At 47.1% G+C, this 21,523-nt stretch overlaps 1 protein-coding gene across 2 annotated transcripts; it reads left to right on the top strand.

Moving 5' to 3' along the window:
- Positions 1-3,772: 3,772 nt before the first annotated feature.
- USP35 (ubiquitin specific peptidase 35) lies at positions 3,773-21,226 on the top strand. Of its 2 annotated transcripts, XM_010121980.2 has the most exons (11): positions 3,773-3,794; positions 4,085-4,781; positions 5,833-5,968; positions 10,685-10,814; positions 11,648-11,749; positions 14,594-14,752; positions 15,180-15,373; positions 15,495-15,588; positions 17,153-17,259; positions 17,822-19,037; positions 19,707-21,226. In XM_010121980.2, exons 2-11 carry the CDS (start codon positions 4,100-4,102, stop codon positions 19,875-19,877), a joined length of 2,991 nt encoding a protein of 996 aa, XP_010120282.2. In that variant the 5' UTR covers positions 3,773-3,794; positions 4,085-4,099; the 3' UTR covers positions 19,878-21,226. The 2 variants fall into 2 exon arrangements, with proteins under 2 accessions (XP_010120282.2, XP_086599121.1); XM_086742995.1 differs by lacking the exon at positions 14,594-14,752.
- The last annotated feature ends 297 nt before the right edge of the window (positions 21,227-21,523 follow it).

The following is a 21,523-nucleotide window of genomic DNA, read 5'->3' as shown; positions in this document are numbered from 1 at the left end:
AACTGTCCTTCCCTCTCCTGCACTTCCCCGGGTTATTTATGACACACTTCCAATTTCTGCAACAAATGAGACAGTGATCTTACAGAAAACAGTGTCCTTCACTGCCAAGCCTGATTCATTCTCCAGGCAGGTCCTAGGGAAAAAAAAAAAGTTAATATGAGATCCTGTAAGTAATATTTCTCTGAAAGCATCTGGACCTGTGCTGGGGTTGAATTAGCCATCTTAATTCCTAACCTTTGACATGTGAATGCTCTTTTAGTGTAGAATGATCTTTTAGTATGGTTTTAAGGCTGTAATATTTATTATTACCTACTACAGAGCAACTTGAATGTTGTTTTAATGTAATTCTAAGACTGTAATGTATTTTATAAATATCTCCTTAGGGGCTTCCTGGTTAGCATTCTCCATCTTGGCTTTGTCTGGCCCATGCCTAGGCCGCAGTGTGGTGTATTCTGATATACAACAGAAACATGGGTTTGTTTGTCCCCTCCTGCTGACAGCGGGGTGGTTAGACAGGTGTAGATGGGAGTGTGCTACCTAAAGCCCAACCTTGTTTTGTAAAGTCCTTCGTTGGTGAGGACAGCATGGACCCTCCACCAAAAGGTCAACTCAGGTGGTTCTCCCTGTGTGTCTTTGAGGTCCTAATGTCAATATGAGTCATTATGGAGCTTCCTAATGAGGAAGATGGTTTGACATTACAGTTCTTGGATACTCTCCATTGGTACTTCTATGTCTCTTGACTGTGGAAGGAGCCTTGTCCTTGCTGCAACGTGCCAACCGAACTCCAGGAAGCAAGGCTGGGGTTACCCATCCTCACATCCACTTTTACAGTCAGCCTGAGAAGTAACTGAGCTGCAACTTTTCCTCAAAATTCATCCAGAATCAGACTCTTTGAATTGAAATTTTTTGGTGATGTTTGGTAATGCTAAAGTAGCTAAAAGCCCAGTCATACAGGGGACAGCAGTGGGCAGCCATCATCCCCGACAGGGGCAGTGAGGCCACCCAGCACCACGTACACCGGTGGGCTGTTGTTGTAGCTTAGCCCCGCTCGGGACCAAACTATCCAGTCTCTCGCTCACTCCCCCCATGCTCCAAGGGAACAGGGAGAGATAATATAACAAAAAGGGCTCAAGGTTTGAGATAAGGACAGGGAGAGATCCTTGAAGTTACCGTTACAGGCACAACAGACTCGACTTGGGGAAAACTATTTATTTATTATTAAAACCAAAGCAAGATAATGTGCAAGAGAACAAGATAACTTCCCCCCACCCCTCCCTCTTCCCAGGCTTAACTTCATTTCAATTATCTCTACCTCCTTCCCTCCCCTCAAGCAGCTCAGGAGGAGAATAGGGAATGGGGGTTACGGTCAGTTCATCCTATGTTGCTTTACACCTCTCCTTCCTCCTCAGGGGAAGAACTCCTCACATTCCTCCCCTGCTCCAGTGTGGGGTCCCTCCCACGGGCCACAGTCCTTCGTGAACTGCTCCGGCATGGGTCATCTCTTCCACAGGGTGCAGTCCCTCCGAAACAGCTGCCTCCACGGGCCACAGCCGCCTTCAGGCCTCCACCTGCCCCGGCGTGGGGTCCTCCCCGGGCTGCAGGTGGATCTCTGCCCCTCCGTGGACCTCCATGGGCTGCAGGTGGATCTCTGCCCCTCTGTGGGCCTCCATGGGCTGCAGGGGCACAGCCGGCTCCACCATGGGCTGCACCACGGGCTGCAGGGGAATCTCTGCCAGGAGCAGCATTACTGCTCCCCCTCCTTCTGCACTGACCTTGGCGTCTGCAGCCGTTCCTCTCACAAGAAATTCTTCACAACTGGCTGAGGCAGATATATGCCATTAAGTCTTAAAGGTCTGTAGCCATCCATTTTGCCTGTGTGGTCTTTCCACACCGCTGTGACACGCTCAGCATGGATTTCTCCAGGGAAGTAACCACAAAATGGTGAGACACAGCCAGTGAGCACTGTAGATTCTCCTGTCTCATCTCAGTCCCTTATCTGTCTGCCAGACATCTGGGCTCAGGCTGTGAAGCTGCAGGGAGGAGGTGAAGGGGGTACCAGCTTGACTGCAGGTCTGTGCCGGTCTCTGTATGGCCAAGGTGACCACTGAGCTATAGCTAGGAGAACTGCTCCTCCTGATTTCTGGTCTGTCTGCAAGCCCAGTCTGCTCTCTAGGTTGGCTTTTAGCCTGTGCTGTTACTGTGGTATTTTCTGTTTGAGGTGAAAAGACATGACGTGTGGGCTTTTATTCTCTCCAGTTACCTTGTCCTCATCTGTTACCACTTTAATGCAGGCTGGTTCCTCAAGAATGCTGCTTATGTCTTCCATCCTGTGAAAACAATGTGATGAGGAGCATTAGCTCTGCTCTAGCTTGTTGTAGGGAAGGCAGCAGTGGTGCTTTATGGAGAAAAATAAATCCAGCACATGAGCAGAGGACCATATGAGTCAATAGGCAGGGGACAGAAAGGCCAAGGTGGTGCCTGGAGAGCCATTGCAGCGTAGGCTGCTGTCATCACTTGGTTGGGAGGTGGCCGTGCATATGTCATGGTTTTTTTTCTCCTGTGAGATTGTGTGGGAAGCAATGATGGGAAGAAGTGATGTTTGGTTGAGTGGGAAGGCTTCCCAGCCAAGCAGCTGTGAGCCAGAGCTTGAGGTTTGTATCTCCAAAGCTTCTTTCTCCACCAGCAAGCAGCTGCCTACCAGGACAGAAGATAGTCTCTGGCTCAGATACAGGCTTATTCCAGGGACGGGTGGCCCTTGGATGACATCCTCTGAGGTCCCTTCTTCATGTCATCTGTGAAAACCATACTTGGGGTATATGCCACCAGCGCATATGTTTTTCATTAATTTAACATTACCCACTTGAAAAGCTTCAAATACTTTCCAAGTGCTAACGAAGGAAGCTTTAACCAGCCTCGCTAGGAATTGCTGTGTGTTGTCCTCATTTCACAGATTAGGAACAGAAAGGTGATGATGGTCAGACACACATGAGCATGGATGGACCTGTCCTGCCTTGATCCCTCGTTTAGGTAGTGAAGATGATCCATGCCTTCCTTCACCGTCCCCCATGGATCGTTTCCGGCTATAGGCAGGAAAGGACGTTCTCCAAATCTGTATTTGTGCAGTGCGTCGCACCAGAGGCACCTACTGTGGGTGAGCCTTTATACAGTCCCTGTAATATGTTTTAAGAAATCCTGGCTGTCTGATTTTACGGCTTTCTGGATTTTTATGGATTTCTTGTGCAATAGCGCATTCAGCACCTGGTAATAAATGTTTTTCTCAGCTTTTGCGGGGAAATCCTTCAGGTTTTTTCTTTAAGCACTCCCTCCTCTAACGCTTTATTGCTGGTGAATTCGGGCCGTGACGAATGGGAAACTCTGCCTGACTCTGCAGTTTCTCTCCCTTCTCGCTTTGGTCCTGCATACAAATGCGGCAGGTCCCTGGGGAGCAGCCAAGACTGCACCACTCAGCCGGGGTGGCTGGCAGCACGGCGTAAACGTCCAACGTACGCCCCTGCTATTGCGCAGAGAAGCTGCAATCCCAGCTCTGCTTCCTGGGGCTTTTCTCTCCTTCCCTGAGTGTGAAGACAATCATCAGGAACATCATTGCCTCTGGAGGACGGTTGAGCCAGCAGACACTAGTGGAAGACCTCCATTCCCCTAATCCCTGGCTCAGCCCCTCTGTGGGTCTGTGGCAGGCTGTTTTGGGTGGGGACTGGATTTTGTGAAACACGGGACACCAACTTGGGTTGCTAAACTCCTCGAGGAGAGGGAGCTCATCCATCCTAGGGTCAAGCGTAAGTTTGTAGTTGGTTGTTTACAAGACAAAAATGCTCGAGTGTGTGATTAGTCTGAAGAAGTTCTTTATTTTTATGAATTCAGTCAGTTTCGGGTCTTTAGTTTCAGTCGAACATCACCAGAGTGGAAACTTCTGCATCCCTCAGAATACCACTGTGAAAAGAGAACAAAAATTATTGTCTTCATAGTGGTCCCAGACAGCTCTCCAGCTCTTCTTCTTAGCCTCCTTGCCAGCCTGGTCTTGAAAGCTCTGCTTGAAGTAATCTGTTGCTCTGTTCCTCTCTTTCAGTAGCTGGGAGCAGAGATGGATAAGATACTGGAAGCCGTGGTGATGTCCTCATACCCCAACAACGTGAAGCAAGGGCTTGTGAGGCGCGTCATTGAGGCAGCGAAGCAGCCCATGGACAGTGAGCAATGCTGGTCCATGTTGGAACTGTCTACCAAGCTTTATCTCACGGGGGACACCAAGTATAAAAGAGAGATCGGGAAAGAGGTTTTGGAGGTCTACGGCCACTACCACCCGGAGGAGTTTGAGGAGTTCTTCAACGTCCGCTTCCTGCTGAGTCTCCTCCAGGAAGGCTATGGACCTCTGGGGAAGAGAAGCCATTATGTACTGGATTATATCCAGTTAGGACTGCAGTTCATCTTGGAAAGCCCGTCAGCAAACAGCATTTTCAGCTTATTGAGGATTGAGGTGCTCCGGAAAGTCTGCGAGAGGCCCAGCCCCAAGCAGTGTGCGAAGATCAGCAAACTCTTAACTCAGCATCCTCAGTGCATTCCTGTGGGCAAACATCAGGTCTTGTTCTGTCAGCAGCTGATCCGGTGCATCGGACAGTTCCAGTGTGTCTCCGAGGGGGAAGAGGACATCATGGAGTTTTTGGAGCAGGTGAACAAAGTTAGCGGTCTGCTGCAGAGGATCTGGAGGGCCCAGACCTCAGCCATCCTGCCCTCTTTGAAGGAGCTATTCACTATCATTTCTTCAACAGGTAAAAAAAAAAAAATAAATGGCTGGGAATGTAAATATTGGCTCTGATAAAGTAAAATTTGATTAGTTTGACATCTTGCATGGTTCTCATCCGCTCCAGAAATATAGCTGCAGATGAAATATCATAAACAAGCATCCCTAAAAGTTATGCAGGGCTTTAAGCTAGAAAAACTCTATCCCCTGGAGCCACGGAGTCTGTTCACAGGAGCTGTTAACTGGGGTGAAATATTTGCAGCACAACTTTGTGTGTTCAGCACTTTCCGACATCAACTGGGCTTAATGGAAAGCACCTTATCTGCAACTGGTTAGAGCGGGGCTTGAAAGCTTTTAGGAATGTCAGTCTCTTATGGCTGACTTGATGGGACCCCACAGCCTGCTCCTTACCAGAAACTAGGGACAAAGCTAAGGAGTTATTTCTCACCAATCTAGAGGTAGGAAGCCCTACTATCTCCCTGGAGGGTGGTGGTATCTTAGGTGGGACAGAAAATATTTATCAAATTTCCAGGGCCTTTAGGTTGTTACAGAGGGTCTCAGAAGATTTTTGGAGGTACCAGTGCCCTGAAAGGCTGGATTCTCTGCAGGCAGGTAAGCTCCTGCTCCAGCTGTTCCTAAGCCCATGAGGAGATGGTTTTGGTGCCTTCTGTATGAAAGCCTCCTACTTTGGAAGGTGCTCCAGGCAGGAAAACCTGCAGTTGCATCTCATTGCGACTATTTTCAGTAAGCATACAGAGCATGCATAGAGAATTTGGGACCCAAGGTTGGCCCAAGAATGTTCTTTTGCCTTTTGCCTCTTCCTTTCTTTGGGCGATATGTGACTTTGTGACTTTGTGCAACAGCCCATCTGCTATGACCCAACTTCATTATGTGCTACACTGGGATTTCAGGAATTGTCCTCCTAGCACAGCTGAGTGCACATTTCTTGTTTACGCCAGCTGACTATCCACTCCATTTGGTAGAAATGATTTGGCTTTTAGAGATGAGAAGTGACCTCATGTGCCTGGTTTTACCGGTGACTAACATCTTAATTGCTGGCACTCATCCATGTCTTGCAGAGGAGCAGGAAGCACCATCCAACGCCTTGGCCAGTGTGGTCCAGTTTGTCCCTCTGGAGCTCATGGATGGTGTCATAAGAAACCTAACCAACGATGACAGCATCACCGATGTGCAAATGATGACAGCTGTTGGCAGGTAGGAGAAGTTGCATTAATGAATGTCATCTTCAGTTCAGAGAAAAACCTGCCCCAAAGCTGCACTCAGTTCCTTTGCATGGTTTTATCCCAACCAGTTTGTCTGGTGCTGTCTAGTGAGGAGTGTGTGAAGAAAAAGGGAATTTCTGCATCCTTCCTTCCATCCCTGAGGGCCTAGAGAACTAGAATAAAGACTTTTTATTTATTAATTTATTATTAATAATATTATTTTATTTGGTTGATTTCTTTCTCCTTAGAAATAAGTAGTGTTATGGATGTCCAATATAAGATATCTTGAAGAGTTTGGGGTTTTTTTTTCAGAAGCTGTTGAGGGCCTTTTCTTCACAAAAATCTCCTTTACAGAATTTCCTAGAATCATAGAATGGTTTGGGTTGGAAGGAACCTTTAAAGGTCATCCAGTCCAAACCCCCTGGCAAGGAGCAGGGACATCTCCAACCAGATCAGGTTGCTCAGAGCCCCGGCCAACCTGGCCTGGAATGTTTCCAGGGATGGGGCATCCACCACCTCTCTGGGCAAACTGTTCCAGAGTTCCACCACACTCAGCATAAAACATTTCTTCCTTATATCCAGTCTGAATCTCCCCTCCTTTAGTTTAAAACCATCACCCCTCGTCCTGTCACACCAGGCCCTGCTGAAGAGTCTCTCCCCATCTTTCCTATCAGCCCCCTTTAGGCACTGGAAGGCCGTTATCAGGTCTCCCCGGAGCCTCCTCTTCTCCAGGCTGAACAGCCCCAGCTCTCTCAGCCTGGCCTCAGAGCAGAGCTGCTCCAGCCCTCTCATCATCTTTGTGGTCTCCTCTGGACCTGGTCCAACAAGTTCACATCTTTCCTGTTGGTCCCCATCTGCCTTTGGAAGGAGAGCAGCCTAAATCACCAGTCACAGCTAAAAATCTTGGTGAGGGAGGTATGTCCAACTGTTTCAGTGATTCCACCTTGATCTTTGTCAGATGAATGTGGTGCAGCTGGTCTGGATCTTGGTCCTGTACAATGCTTATCCCTGCCCTCTCTGCAAGCAGAGTCAATGGAGATGTCAAGGCATGATGAAGAGTAGTGGATTAAATGCTGCCTGACATGCTAGACCTGATCTTTGCAGACCTTGTGCCCTCTTTGACATCATCAGATCTTCCTTGCATACTTGTGTCCAAGCCCTACAGCTCCTCTATGCTCCAGTGCCTTGCTCCAGGCTTGCTTAGGAGTATCTTCAACCCATCTTGCCTTAGAGGTTTCCTTTGAAATGAGTGACATTCACATGCGGTACCACACGCACTTAACCCAAGGGAGCTGCTGTGACTTGATCTCGCTGGAAACATCTCTTTTCCTTGTCTTATTACAGGATTTGTGTCCGCTCCAATAAGGTCACATGACACAAACACACATTATTCCTGATGGGAACTCTATGTATGCAGAAAGGGGTTGCTTCTTTTTTACTTGCTGGAGAAGGTCATGGTTTTCCCAGAGTCCAGAGCAACCCAAGACAGAAGATTAAGTCGTCAGTTCAGTTCTTAACCCTCTTCTCCATCTTTTTCTCCTTCTGGGAACCTGCTGCTGTGAGCTCCAGGCTGTGAATCCTCTACGAACGGCAGTGTCTAAATATAGAGGTTGCAAAATCAATGACATCATTCCTTAAAACATACTTTGTCACACAGAAGGATGAGTAAATGATTACTCGGAGTAAGACAAACATTAAACAGAGCTTGCAAAATGTAATTAAGATCACTTAGGAGACATGCGGAAGTTTTGGTGGTGTGTTTTTGCCAGACAGGTGCCCCAGAAAACTGCACGACTGTTGCCTTTCAATGCGTGTGTGCTCCATGCCTGGAAAATAAAAGGAAAATGTACGAGTTGAAAAGATCTTTTGGCTTTAGATCCCTGACAAACTCTGCATACCGAAGTCTCTTCCTCCAAAGTTTGGGTTTGAGAGTCAGTAGCAGGGAAATAACGTGGGATGGAGCTTCTGATCAAGTGCTTAAAAAGAAGCAAGCCTGGCACCTGCTGGTACAAGTGTACACCAGAGTTTATCTCCTTTCAGATAAACTCTATTCATGTGCATCCATGACTTCAGAAGTACTCACTGATTTGGTTTTTTATTTAGTTTTTCTTTTTTTTTTTTCCCTGGGTATCTGTTTCAAAGAGCCCAAGTCCAGATGAAGAAGGCATCTGCGGTCCTACCTTCTTTCATAGCTGTTCTGCCACTGGGTTGCTTTAATGGTTCAAATCTCTCTTCTAACAGCCAGCCTATATATTTCTGGCCACCTTATAGTTAATTTGATCTTATGCCAACAAAAATAGCTGAAATAGCTCTTTTCCCTCCCTGGTGTTTATTCCTTCAATGTATGCAGGCAGAGCAGCCCCTTCCCATTTCTGCTTTCCTGTGGCTGTAATAAACAAACCAGGCTATTTTAAGCTTTTCTCGCAGGAAAGGTTCTTCATTTCCCTGACCATCTTAATGAGCTTTTTCAACACCTACTCCCTCTTCAGTTCATTGGTCTTGGACATGGATGGTGATGTTTCTGCACCATGTTCCAGATGCAGTTCATCACGGCCTTAGACAACAGCTTGAGAGGTCGTTGTTTTGCTGTAGAAAACACTTTTTCTTCTCCACCACAGCATGCTGCTGGTCTTTTCCATGGCTACTGTTATACTGGGAACTCATAGTCACCTCGTGTCTGGCTGGTTGTCTTTAAGCAGATGAGTTACCATCAGGTAGCATCCATTTCTTGTGCTTTGCATGCATTTTAAATGAATACATTTCCTCCCGGTTCCACATCTCTCATCTTCAGGGTCTTCCTTGTGATACCTCGATCCTCCTCTTGTGTTGATGATGCTTTTCAGCTTTGCATCATCACAAATTTCACAGCCAGGTTCAGGATGTTTGTGCTAACACTATTAGATCTTGAATAAAGTTGCTTGTAACCTCCTTACAGATACCCAGTCAGATATGATCTACTTCTGTTCTTTGACTAGAAATTAATATATCCTGGCAAACCTGGCTTTGGCACCTATGGTAACCCCCTGTGGCACACTATCTCCGCTTTCCAGTCATTCTCTCATTGCCGGTTTTCATGATAGGAACTGTCTTCCTATTCTTCCCACATAATGCACCATGCCAAATTTAATAGAGTCATTAAAACTTACGAGTGTTGAATTTTACATGATGGAAATCACCACCTCCTCTTACTCTTCATGAGCTCTTTGTGTTTCGCTTTCATATCAGCTGTTGTTGCTCTTTTTTCCATTCTCAAATGTCTCATCTGGCTCCTCTTTGTCACCTTGATAAATTCCTTCCTTTTGCTGAAAACAGAGGGAGAGGATGTGTTTAGTTTGGAAGTCACATCTAGAGGCCATATCATATCTTTAATCACCATCACATCCTCTGTATACAGTGATTGCATGGCTTTCCTTATTCTCCTCTGATGCAAATGTCTGCAGAAGCTTTTCTGGTATTTGCTTAATTATCCAACTTGGCTTGACTTTTGGTATTTCTCAACATCCCAACATATGCTGCTCTTCAAACTTTCTTTACTGGCTAGCCTTTTATTTTTCCAGTTCCTTGTAGACTTCACTTATTCCTGCTCTTTGCCTGTGATGGTTAGTTATCTGTGTTCCCCTCATGTATTTTGCACAAGGATACAGGCTGATAAGGAAAAGAGACTGATTGGGTAAGACAGCTGGACTGAGGAGGGAGACTGAAGATCTGGGATATCTTCTAGTCAAAGGTACTGAAATAGTTAGCAAAGTTTGACCCTTGGAGATCCCAAGCCTTAGTTACTTCCCATTTTTGTTTAACATTAAACTTAAACAAAACCAACATCATCACTCAGTCTGAGGTTATTTTTTCATAAGTGACTTCTGTAAATTACTTCTTACTTGCAGAAACACGGCAACATATTGGTTGAGTGGCTATAGATGAAATCTGTTAGCTGTGACATTCAGGAATATCTGGCTTCTAGTTCTGGAGCCCCCAACATCAGAAGGACATGGACCAGTTGGAGAGGGTCCAGAGGAGGCCACGCAGATGCTGAGAGGGCTGGAGCAGCTCTGCTGTGAGGCCAGGCTGAGAGAGCTGGGGCTGTTCAGCCTGGAGAAGAGGAGGCTCCGGGGAGACCTGAGAGCGGCTCCCAGTGCCCAAAGGGGGCTGCAGGAAAGATGGGGAGAGACTCTTCAGCAGGGCCTGCTGGGACAGGACGAGGGGCAATGGTTTTAAAATAGACAAGGTAGATTTAGATTAGATATTAGGAAAAAAAATTTTATGCTGAGTGTGGTGGAACCCTGGAACAGGTTGCCCAGAGAGGTGGTGGATGCCCCATCCCTGGAAACATTCAAGGCCAGGTTGGACGGAGCTCTGAGCAACCTGATCTGGTTGGAGATGTCCCTGCTTCTTGCCAGGGGGATGGACTGGATGGGCTTTGAAGGTTCCTTCCAACCCAAACCATTCTATGATTCCATGATTTTTTTTTTTAATGTGTTTCTGGAAATCGATGTTTCCCACACAGAGAATTAAAAGATCTGAACCTGAGTGTTTTTTCCTTAATAGTAACAATGCAGAGGTCATACCAGTATCACTTCTTTTCTGATGGTGACAATGCAGAGACCTCAATCAACACCTCACGCTGGGTGATACAGAAAGCACCGTACCAGTTAAAAGCTTTCATGGTGTGTGCATTAAATTTACTTTAATAGTTTGTATTTTGTTTCAGGATGATCGACTGGGTGTCCTGGCCCCTGGGAAAGAACATAGACAAGTGGATCATTGCTCTGCTGAAGGGTTTGGCTGCAGTGAAAAAGTTCAGCATCTTGATTGAAGTTACTCTTTCGAAAATTGAAAAGGTCAGTGGCCTCTTTCAAACACAAATGTGAACAACAGACTTCTCCAGGCAGTGAGTACTTGCCGCTCTCTGAAAACTGTATGACCAAGTGCTGAAATTGGTCACCACTTCAAAAACATTTTCCAAGCTGTGGTCTTGCTGTTCCCTCCTTCGTAAGGTGGAGATAACAGCTGATAGAGGCTCCAGTGGAAGTCACCATAGAAGTTATCAAGACCATAATTATCAGTTTTGGAACGTTATCAATAACTGCATTTGTCCCTGTGATCTCCCACATGTATTGAGCAGTGGAAGAGTAGGCAAGCGTCTCTGGCTTTTCTTTATCTTTCCTTTCATTGTTAATGTATAGGAAAGGGAGACAGCCCTTAAAATAACATGTGGTTCTTGGAAACTCTCAGAAATATGATCTGAAAGGGGTAGAGGGCTTTGTCAACTTAAGCCATTTTCTGTAAAAGGCCTTTGCTTTGTATCTCTTTGCCTGAAAAAGGCAGAAGAGGCACATTTTAGAAAGTCCAGCATCCCTCTGTGCTTGCATGGCCACGTCCATCAGGAGATACGGAGATGCAGTGGCATTACAGAGCTCTGCACCTCGCTGTGCCAGGCATTGCACAGGCCTGAAAGAGCGAGGCTAACGCACATGGTAATTTTAGGATGCCCTGAGGCCGTGCTCTGGACAGGAGATGACTCTGGAGGACTGGCTGTAGGCTGCTTGCTTTGACATCGAGCGTGGAGTAGGGACAGACCAGCAGCCATGGTAGATGCCCAGTGCTGGCCCCTTCTCATGCATGTTGTGGTTCCATCCTGCCTTCTCATGTGCTTTTTTTTCTCCCCTACCAGGTCTTCTCCAAATTGCTGTACCCCATCGTGAGAGAGGGAGCTTTGTCTGTCCTGCAGTACATGCTGCTGAGCTTCCAGCATTCCCACGAGGCATTTCACCTGGTAAGGCTGTGGTTGGCACTCGGATGAGGGCACCACCCTGACTGTAACCACGCTGTGGGGAAACACGGGTGGGAGGGAGCCTAAGGTGCTGAGATATTGGGGAATATTTCTCTCATCTGCTTGATTTCACTGAGTGGTGTAAATCCAACTCTGCCGGTCTACTTGCAGCCTGTCCTGGCAGCTGCTCACCCTCTCCTGCAGCCCAAACAACTTTTTGGGCTCTGCACAGCTGGTGCTGAGCTGTGGAGGCAAGTCCTGAGCCTAAAAGGTGTTGGTTGCCACAGACAGAGCAACCACCCTATGTCCGAGAGTGAGGTGCAGAGGCGAAGTGAGGCTTTACTTTCTCCTCTGATGGTTCCTTCCATTTCTCTGGAGGCTTAGCAGCTGCATGGTTCATCTCTGGGGATAAATCAGCATAAAGCTCGTTGGGGCTTGGCCCCTCTGGACTTGAAATGTGTGCAATGTGTGTGCGCTCTGCTTTTTTTTCTGGGGTGCTCTACCAGCTGAAGGAGTGGTCTCCATGGGTAAGCATATCCCCATGGTCCTCTCTCAACTTGAAAGCCCACCACCTGAGGATGCAGTTAATGCAAATATATTGGATGGCCTGTCAAGCCACACTGAGGGTCTCATCGGCAGTGGCTGTATTGCCCTTGCAGTCATTTTACCTGATGTTTCCCTGCCCTGCAGGTGGAAGAGATTTCCCTCTTGCCCACTCTTGCTCTTAGATTGCTTGCTTCTCCCTGCCGCTCTCCCTTGTGCTAAGCCATATGACCGTGTGCTGGACTGTATTGTAAAAGGAGCCCAGGTGAAACCTAACCTAGCAGAAAATCCTGATGGTCAGTATTACCCAGCTTGGTCTGGGTCAACCAGACAACTACACTACTGCGTTTGCCTGGAGAAGCAAACGGGAGGAGGTGGAGAGTTGGCCCAGGATGGGAGGATGAGCAGGGCTACACTGACCCAGGCTGGCTTAGGACGTAGTTTCAGGGTCAGGTTTAGAAGATACAGCCCCAGATTTGTTTCCCTCCTTTTAGCTGAGGTGTTGCAGATGTTGCCACACTGCCTTTGGGATGCGTCAGGTGATGCCTTTTCATTGGGAGCATCTCGGAGGGCTCAGGCGGTGGAGAACAGGGAATATGTTCTTCAACAGTCTTCTTTACTGTTCCCTAAGCTGGTGCTTGAGTGTCTCTTGGACTCAGTGGGTCCCATCTCACATGTGACTTCAAAGTGTCACCAATATGTGGCACCCACGACCATTTCTTGAATCGATGGGGCATCTTTCAAAGCATTGCACAGCATCAGCGCAGTGAGACTTGAAGACTCGATCAGAACACTTCCACTTCATGAATTCTCCACTGTTAAAAGCGAAAACCACTTTCAGCAGCATCTGAATCTCCTCTTTTCATTTCCACAGGGATATTTTCTATTTTATTTTGCTGTTGACACTAAGGCATGGCTCTGCTTCTCGCTGGCATTGCCCCTGGAATGTTGTAGCTAAAAAGCAAGGCTGAAGGCAAAGGCATGCTTGCAGTGATGGAACTGATAAAAGAAGTAATGGAAAATTACTCCTATTGATGTTTAATTTTTTACTTTTTTTTTTTTATTAAAGCCTTTATGTTTGGCTTTTCACCTAAAATTCACAGAATAAACAGATAAGGCTGGAAAAATTAAAGCTAGCCAACATTTTCCACTGATGTTTTTTTGTTCCTCAGCTACAGACACTTTAAATGAGCCTGAATTTCTTGAGAAACTCTTCGGTTTCTAAAAATAGGGTCGTTCCAACGGGTTGTCTTTGAAACACTCCAAACGCTGTCAGTTGCTCTTGGCTTTAAGTTTCCATCTGCAGCCCAGCGAGCACAAATTTCCTCCCCTATTTTTAAAAAACAGGGCACAGACCTGTCTTGCTTCTTATCATTTTGGTGTTTGCGTTGGCTCTTTGGAAGGGTTTTGAGAATTGTTCCCATCACAGCTTGGCAAAATATTGATTTATAAAATGGTCCTGGGATTTATTTGCTTCCCCAACAAAACTTTTCCGATGGAAAGGAAACGGTTAAAATTACCAACATTTTGAGGAGTAAGAAAAAGACAAAGAAGAGAGGAAGATAAGGGGGGAAGGAAGGACCAGGAAATGGCTAGACTGGGGATCCTGAGACTTTATTCCAGGATCATTCTGGGGTGAAAATCACACAAAACAGAACTATGAAAAAGGTTACGTAAGTGCCCAGGGTCACTCTAGCATATCTGCAGGGTTGGAAATAGGTTATTAATTCTCTGTGTAGCTGTGGGGTCAGCAGAGGGTGCCCGTGAGCAATGTATCATTTGTGTTTGCGTCTGCTGGTTCATTTTTAAATTTTCTAGATGAAAACAAAATAACAAATGTGGTGCCTGTCGCCACCCATCCGATCATACTGATTCCAGTTTATTTCATATAGTAGGAAATAAAATCTAACACACCAGACAACACTTCTTGTAGGCTAATTCATCTGTCTTGTAGGTTTGAATTCCTGCACTTGGCAGTCGACGTATACTGCTGCTTTCCACCGTGGGTGTGGGATTTAGTCAAGGATGATGGAAATCACAGCACAGCAAAGCAGCAGCAGCACAAATCTGCAGGTGTCATGCAACATGAAACCCTCTAGGGTCTATAGCATTTACACTACTAAAGTCAACAGAAGAGTTGCTGTTGTGTTCATAGGGTGAAGGATGAAGTCCAGGATTGGACTGAAGTCAACTCCTGTTGACTGTCCTTTCTGCCTGGGGGTGAATTTCATTCCCCTGCATATGTGTTAGAGCTCTGCGAGTAATTTGGAGCCATTTTTGATGTAGTAAATTTTCCTTTTCCAGCTGCTCCCTCACATCCCCAGGCTGGTGGCCTCTCTGAAGAAGGAGGACTCCAACTCTGCCACCAGCTCCCTGGAGCAGCTGGCCGAGCTCATCCACTGCATGTTCTTCCGCTTCTCGGGATTTCCAGATCTCTACGAACCAGTCCTAGAAGCTGTTAAAGTAAGACATGCATGTCTTGACTATTTTTCTGTTTGCCATATGGAAGTGGCATCTTAGTTTGCAGCCTAGTGCAGAGGGATTGTCCCACTGGTAGGGATGTCCTGACCTCAACACCCTAAAATGAAGAAAGGGTTTAAAATTCTGAGTTGGAACCTCATGGAGCAAGTTGAGGGAAGAGACTTCTCTTATGGTGGGCCTGCAGAAGTCCTGATCATCCCTGAGGGTTTTATCTATAACTTTAATCCTGAATGCCTCTAAAGGACTTATACTAGCAGCTAAACACTTCCTTGCATGGATGCATGCTCATGTGAAGAGCAGGGGAAATGAGTTGCATGAACATCTCTAGCAGAGGAGTTTTGCAGTTGCCTGTTAACTAGTTCTTCATGTGGAAAGACAATGATTCGTAACACAAATCCCTCTTTCCAAGGCTCTTCCTATTCCAAATGAAGACCGGATTAAACATCTCTTGGGACAAAATGCTTGGACTTCCCAGAAGAACGAGCTGGCCTGCTTCTACCCGCGCCTGGCATCCAAGTCGGAGACGGGAAAGATTGGGTTAATTAATTTGGGAAACACCTGCTACATGAACAGCATCATACAGTCTCTTTTCATGGCTTCAGAGTGAGTTTGTACTCCCTTGCTCCCACTCAGGATTGCTCTGGGGTTCGCTCATCACGCCAGAGTTGCGCATGCTGCGCTGATTTTCCATCTTACGGTTTGCACCTCTGTTTTCCTTTTGCAGCTTTCGGCATTCGGTGTTGAATTTAACTGAGGGCAACTCCCAGCCCCTGATGACAAAGCTCCAGTGGCTCTTTGCATTTTTGGAGCACAGTCAGGTAATTATTTCATGTTCTAGTTATTTGTTTGGACTGTCGGCTGCGGAAAGGCTCGTCTCCAAGTTACTTCCTGCCGACTCCAACGTGCTGATAAGGAGCTGTGGATCTCGGGTGGGTTTTTATAACGGGGCAAATTTTGTTTATACGAAAAAGGCTAATTTTGGAGGTGGAGGAGGCAAGCTGCTATCGCCCATGAAAGTGAGCTATGTTCACACCAGGCTGCCTGTCTTCAACCTGTGGTCTTCCTGGGTTGGATGGTGTAATAACTAATAATTTTAACACTGAAATTCATTTGGTAATAGTTTACATATGTGGCCAGCTGAAAAGCCTGTTGGTATAAAGCAGAAGGTTTTGTTTCTTGCTTTGCAGCAGGGAAGAAGACCGGAGCACCTCGCTTGTCCCCTTGCTTCACAGCAAAGCAGAGGCGATTGATGAAAATTGCCTTAAAAGTAGCTTTGTTAATCCCTCCCACCTTTAGATTCCAAATCCTCTATATTTGAGGGAAAGCAAAAAAAAAAAAACAAAACACCAAACCACCAACCAAACAAAAACCTGCCCTTAAACAAATTAATTATGAGTGCTTTCTTGACAAACCTGAAATTTAACATGACTGACTCCTGGAGGTACAGCGAGGTCATGTCTAGCTCGTCTCTTGAAAATATATCTTTCTGTCCCTAGAAAGACATGATTTTGAAAGTCCAGTAAATTTTCCCTAACTGTGAAACCAGTCATCTGGCCTTCTTCATTTACCAAGCCTTGATTGATAGAGCTGACTTGTTGCATTGGAGTGTTATGTCATTACAGATGGCTTTTGGGGAAAAAATATAGACAACCTGCTAAATTTAATATTTGGTCCTAGAGAAGCCTACGTTTTGATGGAAGGTTAGGGTGTCTGTGATCTGTGATGAGCAAATACAAAAGCATATTTGCTCGTCGTGCACTTTATGGTTAATAGTTTCCTGCTAATTTCCTAATAGCCTTCTAGTTATTTTTCTTCTTTGGACTATTCTTAAAGTCACTTCTTTGCCAAAGATGGGTCTTTTTCCATGTTAATTAGACAGCAGCTTCGTAACGGCAGTGATTACGTTATCCGGTAAAGCAGATTACCTGCCTGCAGTGATCAGAATGATGGGTGGAAGTTTAGTATTTTTTTTGCTCTGATTTTTTTTAATGGAAGGATTTGTTAACAGAGATCCTGATCGAATTAAATGGAGCATTGAATTAAATTAATGCTGAATTAAGTAGAAGTCTCTGGGTCAGAACAATAAACCATTTTAAAATTGAAGGAAGAAATAAACACGTGGATATTTTATGGAGGTATATGTAAAATAATGGCTGAAATTCATCCTTACAGTCCTGGCTTGCAGCAAACCAAGAAAATCTCCATGTGCACTGGGATTAGCCATTGTAGGGGAAAAAAAGGGGATCTTACCAGGCACACAAGCGCACCCTGCTCCCAGCGAAGCAGCCAGAAAGACCCTCCTCTCCCCTCTCCATCCCTCTATGATAAGGGAGAACCAAATCCCTAGGATTAAATGCACTTCTCCTTCTGTGTTGCTGCCAGCGACCTGCCATCTCACCCGAGAGTTTCCTCTCTGCCTCCTGGCCGCCCTGGTTCACCCCCGGTGCTCAGCAGGACTGCTCGGAGTATCTCAAGTACTTGCTGGACCGGTACGTGGCAAGCACCCCAATTTTGGACACTGGTGACAACAGCATTCCTAGATCCAGCCTAATGTTTAATGCTGACCCACGTTCAAAAGGGGGAAGCAACTGAGACCCGGAGGAGTTGGGAGAGCAGAGGCTTAGGGTGAAAGATGGTGACACCTTGACTCCTTGATAAAACCTTGTTTGGGTTGGCTTATGAGTAAGGTCAGAACTTAGTTCAGCTTGAAATTTTCTGCCTTTGCTCTGAAGGCAAAGGGAATTGTCCCAAGTTTAGAGATTTGCCTGGTAAGCCATTCAGCTTCCTCTGTAAAATGTTGATTTTTTTTTGCTTTTCTCTTACCCAGAAATCCCAAATTTCAGGTGTCCTAGCAATCCCCCTAGAAGTGGGAGGTCAATGGCACATGCAGACCTCAGATTCCCAAATCCTGCCCAACTCCTCCCCACCTTCCTCCCACAGTGCCAGGTTAACCTGAATTAACTCCTTGGAGTGAAAAAGAGAAACTCTACTTTGAAACTACCTCTTAGTGTTGTATTGGTGCATAACGCAGCTTTTTTTTTCCCTGTAAAGATTACATGAAGAAGAAAAAACGGGAAAAAGGATCTACCAGAAACTCAAGGAATCCAACTTGATGTCTCAGGCAGTGGAGCATCATTACTTAAACAAGACATTGATTGAGAAGATGTTTGGTGGTAAAATGATGACAAAGATCCGCTGCTTGAAGTGTCTGAATGTCTCCTCCCGAGAAGAAGCCTTCACAGACCTATCCCTGGCTTTTCCACCACCAGACAGGCATGTGCGTGGAAGCACGTCTGTTTTACAGGTAGAAGAAATTGGCCCGCAATTTATTGAGCCTCCTGAGAACCCAAGCCAGCTTACAGGGTCTCCCTGGATCCAGAGGAAGGCTCCCATGGCCAGAGACCCTGCAGCCCCGCCGATGCTGGTGGAAACGTTGGGTTTCCAGGAACCAGGAGAAGTGGCAGATCCCTTAAATGGCAATGCAGTTGGCATGGATGCAGCCAAAGACCCTCTCTCAGCTTTTGGGGAGCAGGCATGTGCTCCCAAGGACTCCAGATCTGTCCCAGATTTAATCAACTATTTTCTATCCCCGGAGAGACTGACAGCAGAGAATAAATACCACTGTGAGAAATGCGCGTCCTTGCAGGACGCTGAGAAAGTGGCGGAGTTGACAGAGGGTCCACACTACCTCATCCTCACCCTTCTGCGGTTCTCCTTTGACCCACGGACTATGAAGAGGAAGAAGATCTTGGACAACGTCTCCATCCCTGTGGTACTCAAACTGCCTGTCCTTGTCGCCCCGGAGGAAACCGAGAAGGTTTGCCAGTGTGAGACGGATGGGGCTGCCCCGGGAAGTGGCTTCATGTCTGTTGTGTATGACCTCTGCAGTGTGGTGGTGCATTCGGGTCTCTCCTCCGAGAGTGGCCACTACTACTGCTACTCCAGGGAGTGCACTGACACCGTCCCCCATGGGCACCCCCAGGACGGGACGCCGAAATCAGCCTCTGACAAGCAGCTGGACTTTGAAATCCAGTGGTACCTCTTCAATGACACCAGAGTTTCCTTCTCCTCCTTTGAATCGGTCAGCAACATCACCTCTTTCTTCCCTAAGGACACTGCCTATGTCCTCTTCTACAGGCAGCGTCCGGGCAGGCAGAGCTGCCTGCTGCATGAGGCTCTGGCTGAGGCCGGCCGCCTGCACGGCGAACCCTCCCTCCATAAGGACTTGATGGAAGCCATTTCCAAAGATAACATCCTCTACTTGCAGGTAACTCCCGCTGCCGTGCGCAGCAGGGTGCGATCCTGCGGCTGCCTGGCTCACGCACCACGTTCCAACCCATCCGGGCAGCAGCAGGGTTGCGTCCTGCAGATAAATCCACGCGTGCAGATACCTTCCTGCTCCCTGAAGCCAAATCCCTTTTTATTTTTAGCACCCACATGTAAGCAGATTGCAGTTTCCCAGTTAAATTGGGCGCTGAGATTGGTGCAAGACATCCCGTGGCCATGCTTGTGGTTGACTTGCTGTTGCCCGCCCCAGGCAGCTCTGCCTGGAATTTTCTCCCAAGTGCCTGGGAAGGATGGGTGAGGTACAAATTAGAGCAGATGTCATTCAATCAGTGGAGTCCAGCACCTTCCAAACATCAGTGTTGCATAGGATGTGAGCAGCATGGAGGGAATTTGAGGGGTCTCTCTTCTCCCAGAGGTGACATGGAAGGGCTGTTTTTTGGTTGCTGGAGGGATGAAATGCTTTGCTACATCCCTCCTGTCGAGCTCTAGAGATGAGCACATGGCCTGCTCACCCTGGTTTAATTTGGAGGAGGCTCCCTGGGGCAACCGAACAGGGTCCCAGGTCCTTGGTGAAGGTGCGAGCGTCCCCTCACCTGAGTCATTTACCTGCAGATGTCCTTGTGTGATTTTTTCCCCTTCCTTCTCCCAGGAGCAGGAAAAAGAAGCAAGGAACAGAGCCGCCTACATTTCCGCGTTGCCGAAATCCCCGCTGTGGTGGAGAGACTTTGACAGGGATAAGGATGATGACAACTCGTCGGGGGGCTGCAGCCCGGCGGCGGGCGGGGGCGGATCCGGCTCCTTTCATGGACTTGTCTTCTAGCCAATGGGTCGAACCAGATAGTCGATGTCCACAGGGCCAACCCGAAGCCAGAGGCTCCTCTTCCTCCTTTGGATATCAGTGAGCATCTTGAGGAGGATTTGGGGAGCATTTCAATGGAAAAGGACTCAGGGGCTGATTTGGAGGTGCCTGGAGGGTCCCACCGCTTCCTATGCACTTGGTCTTCACGCCTTAACGTAACTAAGCTAACGCGGAGATGAGCAGCTGCCGACAGCTCAGAGAAGTGCCCTTTTGCTTCAGCGTAGACGTGTCTTGCCTGCTGTGAGCTGTGCCACCAGCCTGGGAAGGGGACGGGGACAGGGCTGGGGATGAAGACAGACCCAGTGGGGCACCAGGGATGGAGATGTCCCATGCACATCCTGTCTTCAGCCCTTCCTGTGGCACTGAGTCGGTTTTGGGGGGACTTCTGCTTGGTTGTGTTTTTTTTTTTTAAATGTGGTTTTGAGAACCCACCTTGACACACTTCTAAAGGTGGAAAAAGACTAAAAAAGGCTGAAAAAAGCCAGGCAGCCAATGTGGCAACACTCATCTGGTGGGACAGTGAGCCTGCAAGCCTGCTTGGTCACAATGAGCAGTGGCAGGTCAACCAGAAGGGTTTTATGCAACATTGCAAACCACCCAAAAGAGACTGAGGGGCACAAACCCCTCCACCCAGGAGACACTGACCTTTTTTGGGCTCCAGCAAAGCTCTGTTGTGTTACCAGTGACCTCCGGATGCTGTTAGTGTACACGACGGGCCCAGACATACAGCTGTTTTTCCAGATGTGTCTTTAGGACTCGGTTAGCCTCTTTCTGCTGCTGTCATCTCATGGCTTTCTGGGCTGGATCTGCTGTTTAAAACTTGGACTTTCCTTTGGGATATCAGCAAATGACAGAGCCCCCTTAAACCTACTAGCTATTTTTTTTTTTTAAAAAGCTGATTTGCAAGGAGAGTAGCCCAGATATATTATATCAACCCAATATAAAAACATACTATGTAAACCGATGCATTATACACATCAGTAGTGGGACAGGGGCTGAATTTGGTGGCAGGCCAACCCAAGCCCCGGGAAGCACGTCTACATGACCACAGCTCCCTCCCGTGTCCCTCTAGCTCAAGTGGCAGAGACTTGTGCCTTGGGTCCTGGGTGCAGGACCTAATCCCGACTGTGATGTATTGGGATGGGAATATTGTGTTGTCAAGGAGTAACAGGTGAAGCGCAGACATTGCTACGGATAATGTGAGCAGAAAGTCTGCTAGAGAGGACACTTGGGATCAAATCTCTGGCATATACTATCGCATTCTTTTATTGCCTTTCCTATATATAAATAAAGGAAATTAATTAATTCAATGTAGAGGCTTAGTGTCTTATTGTAATACTCATAGCTATTGGGCTGATGGGTCAAAAAAATGGGGAAGCTGATGGGAGATGAGCATTCAACCTCACAGACACAGGAAAACCCTGCAGAGGGGTGACTTGGAAGAGGGGAGCAGGCAGAGGTGGGATGGGGACTCCCCGTCTGGAGCTGGGTGCTCTCCGAATCACAGAATCACCAAATGGTTTGGATTGGAAGGGACCTTCAAAGCCCATCCAGTACAACCCCCCTGCAAGATCAGGTTGCTCAGAGCCCCGGCCAACCTGGCCTGG

The sequence above is a fragment of the Chlamydotis macqueenii genome, chromosome 1, assembly GCF_036417535.1.
Source record: "Chlamydotis macqueenii isolate bChlMac1 chromosome 1, bChlMac1.mat, whole genome shotgun sequence".
NCBI lineage: Eukaryota > Metazoa > Chordata > Aves > Otidiformes > Otididae > Chlamydotis > Chlamydotis macqueenii.
Note: the sequence above shows the minus strand (reverse complement) of the source record. Positions and strands in the feature narration are given on the sequence as shown.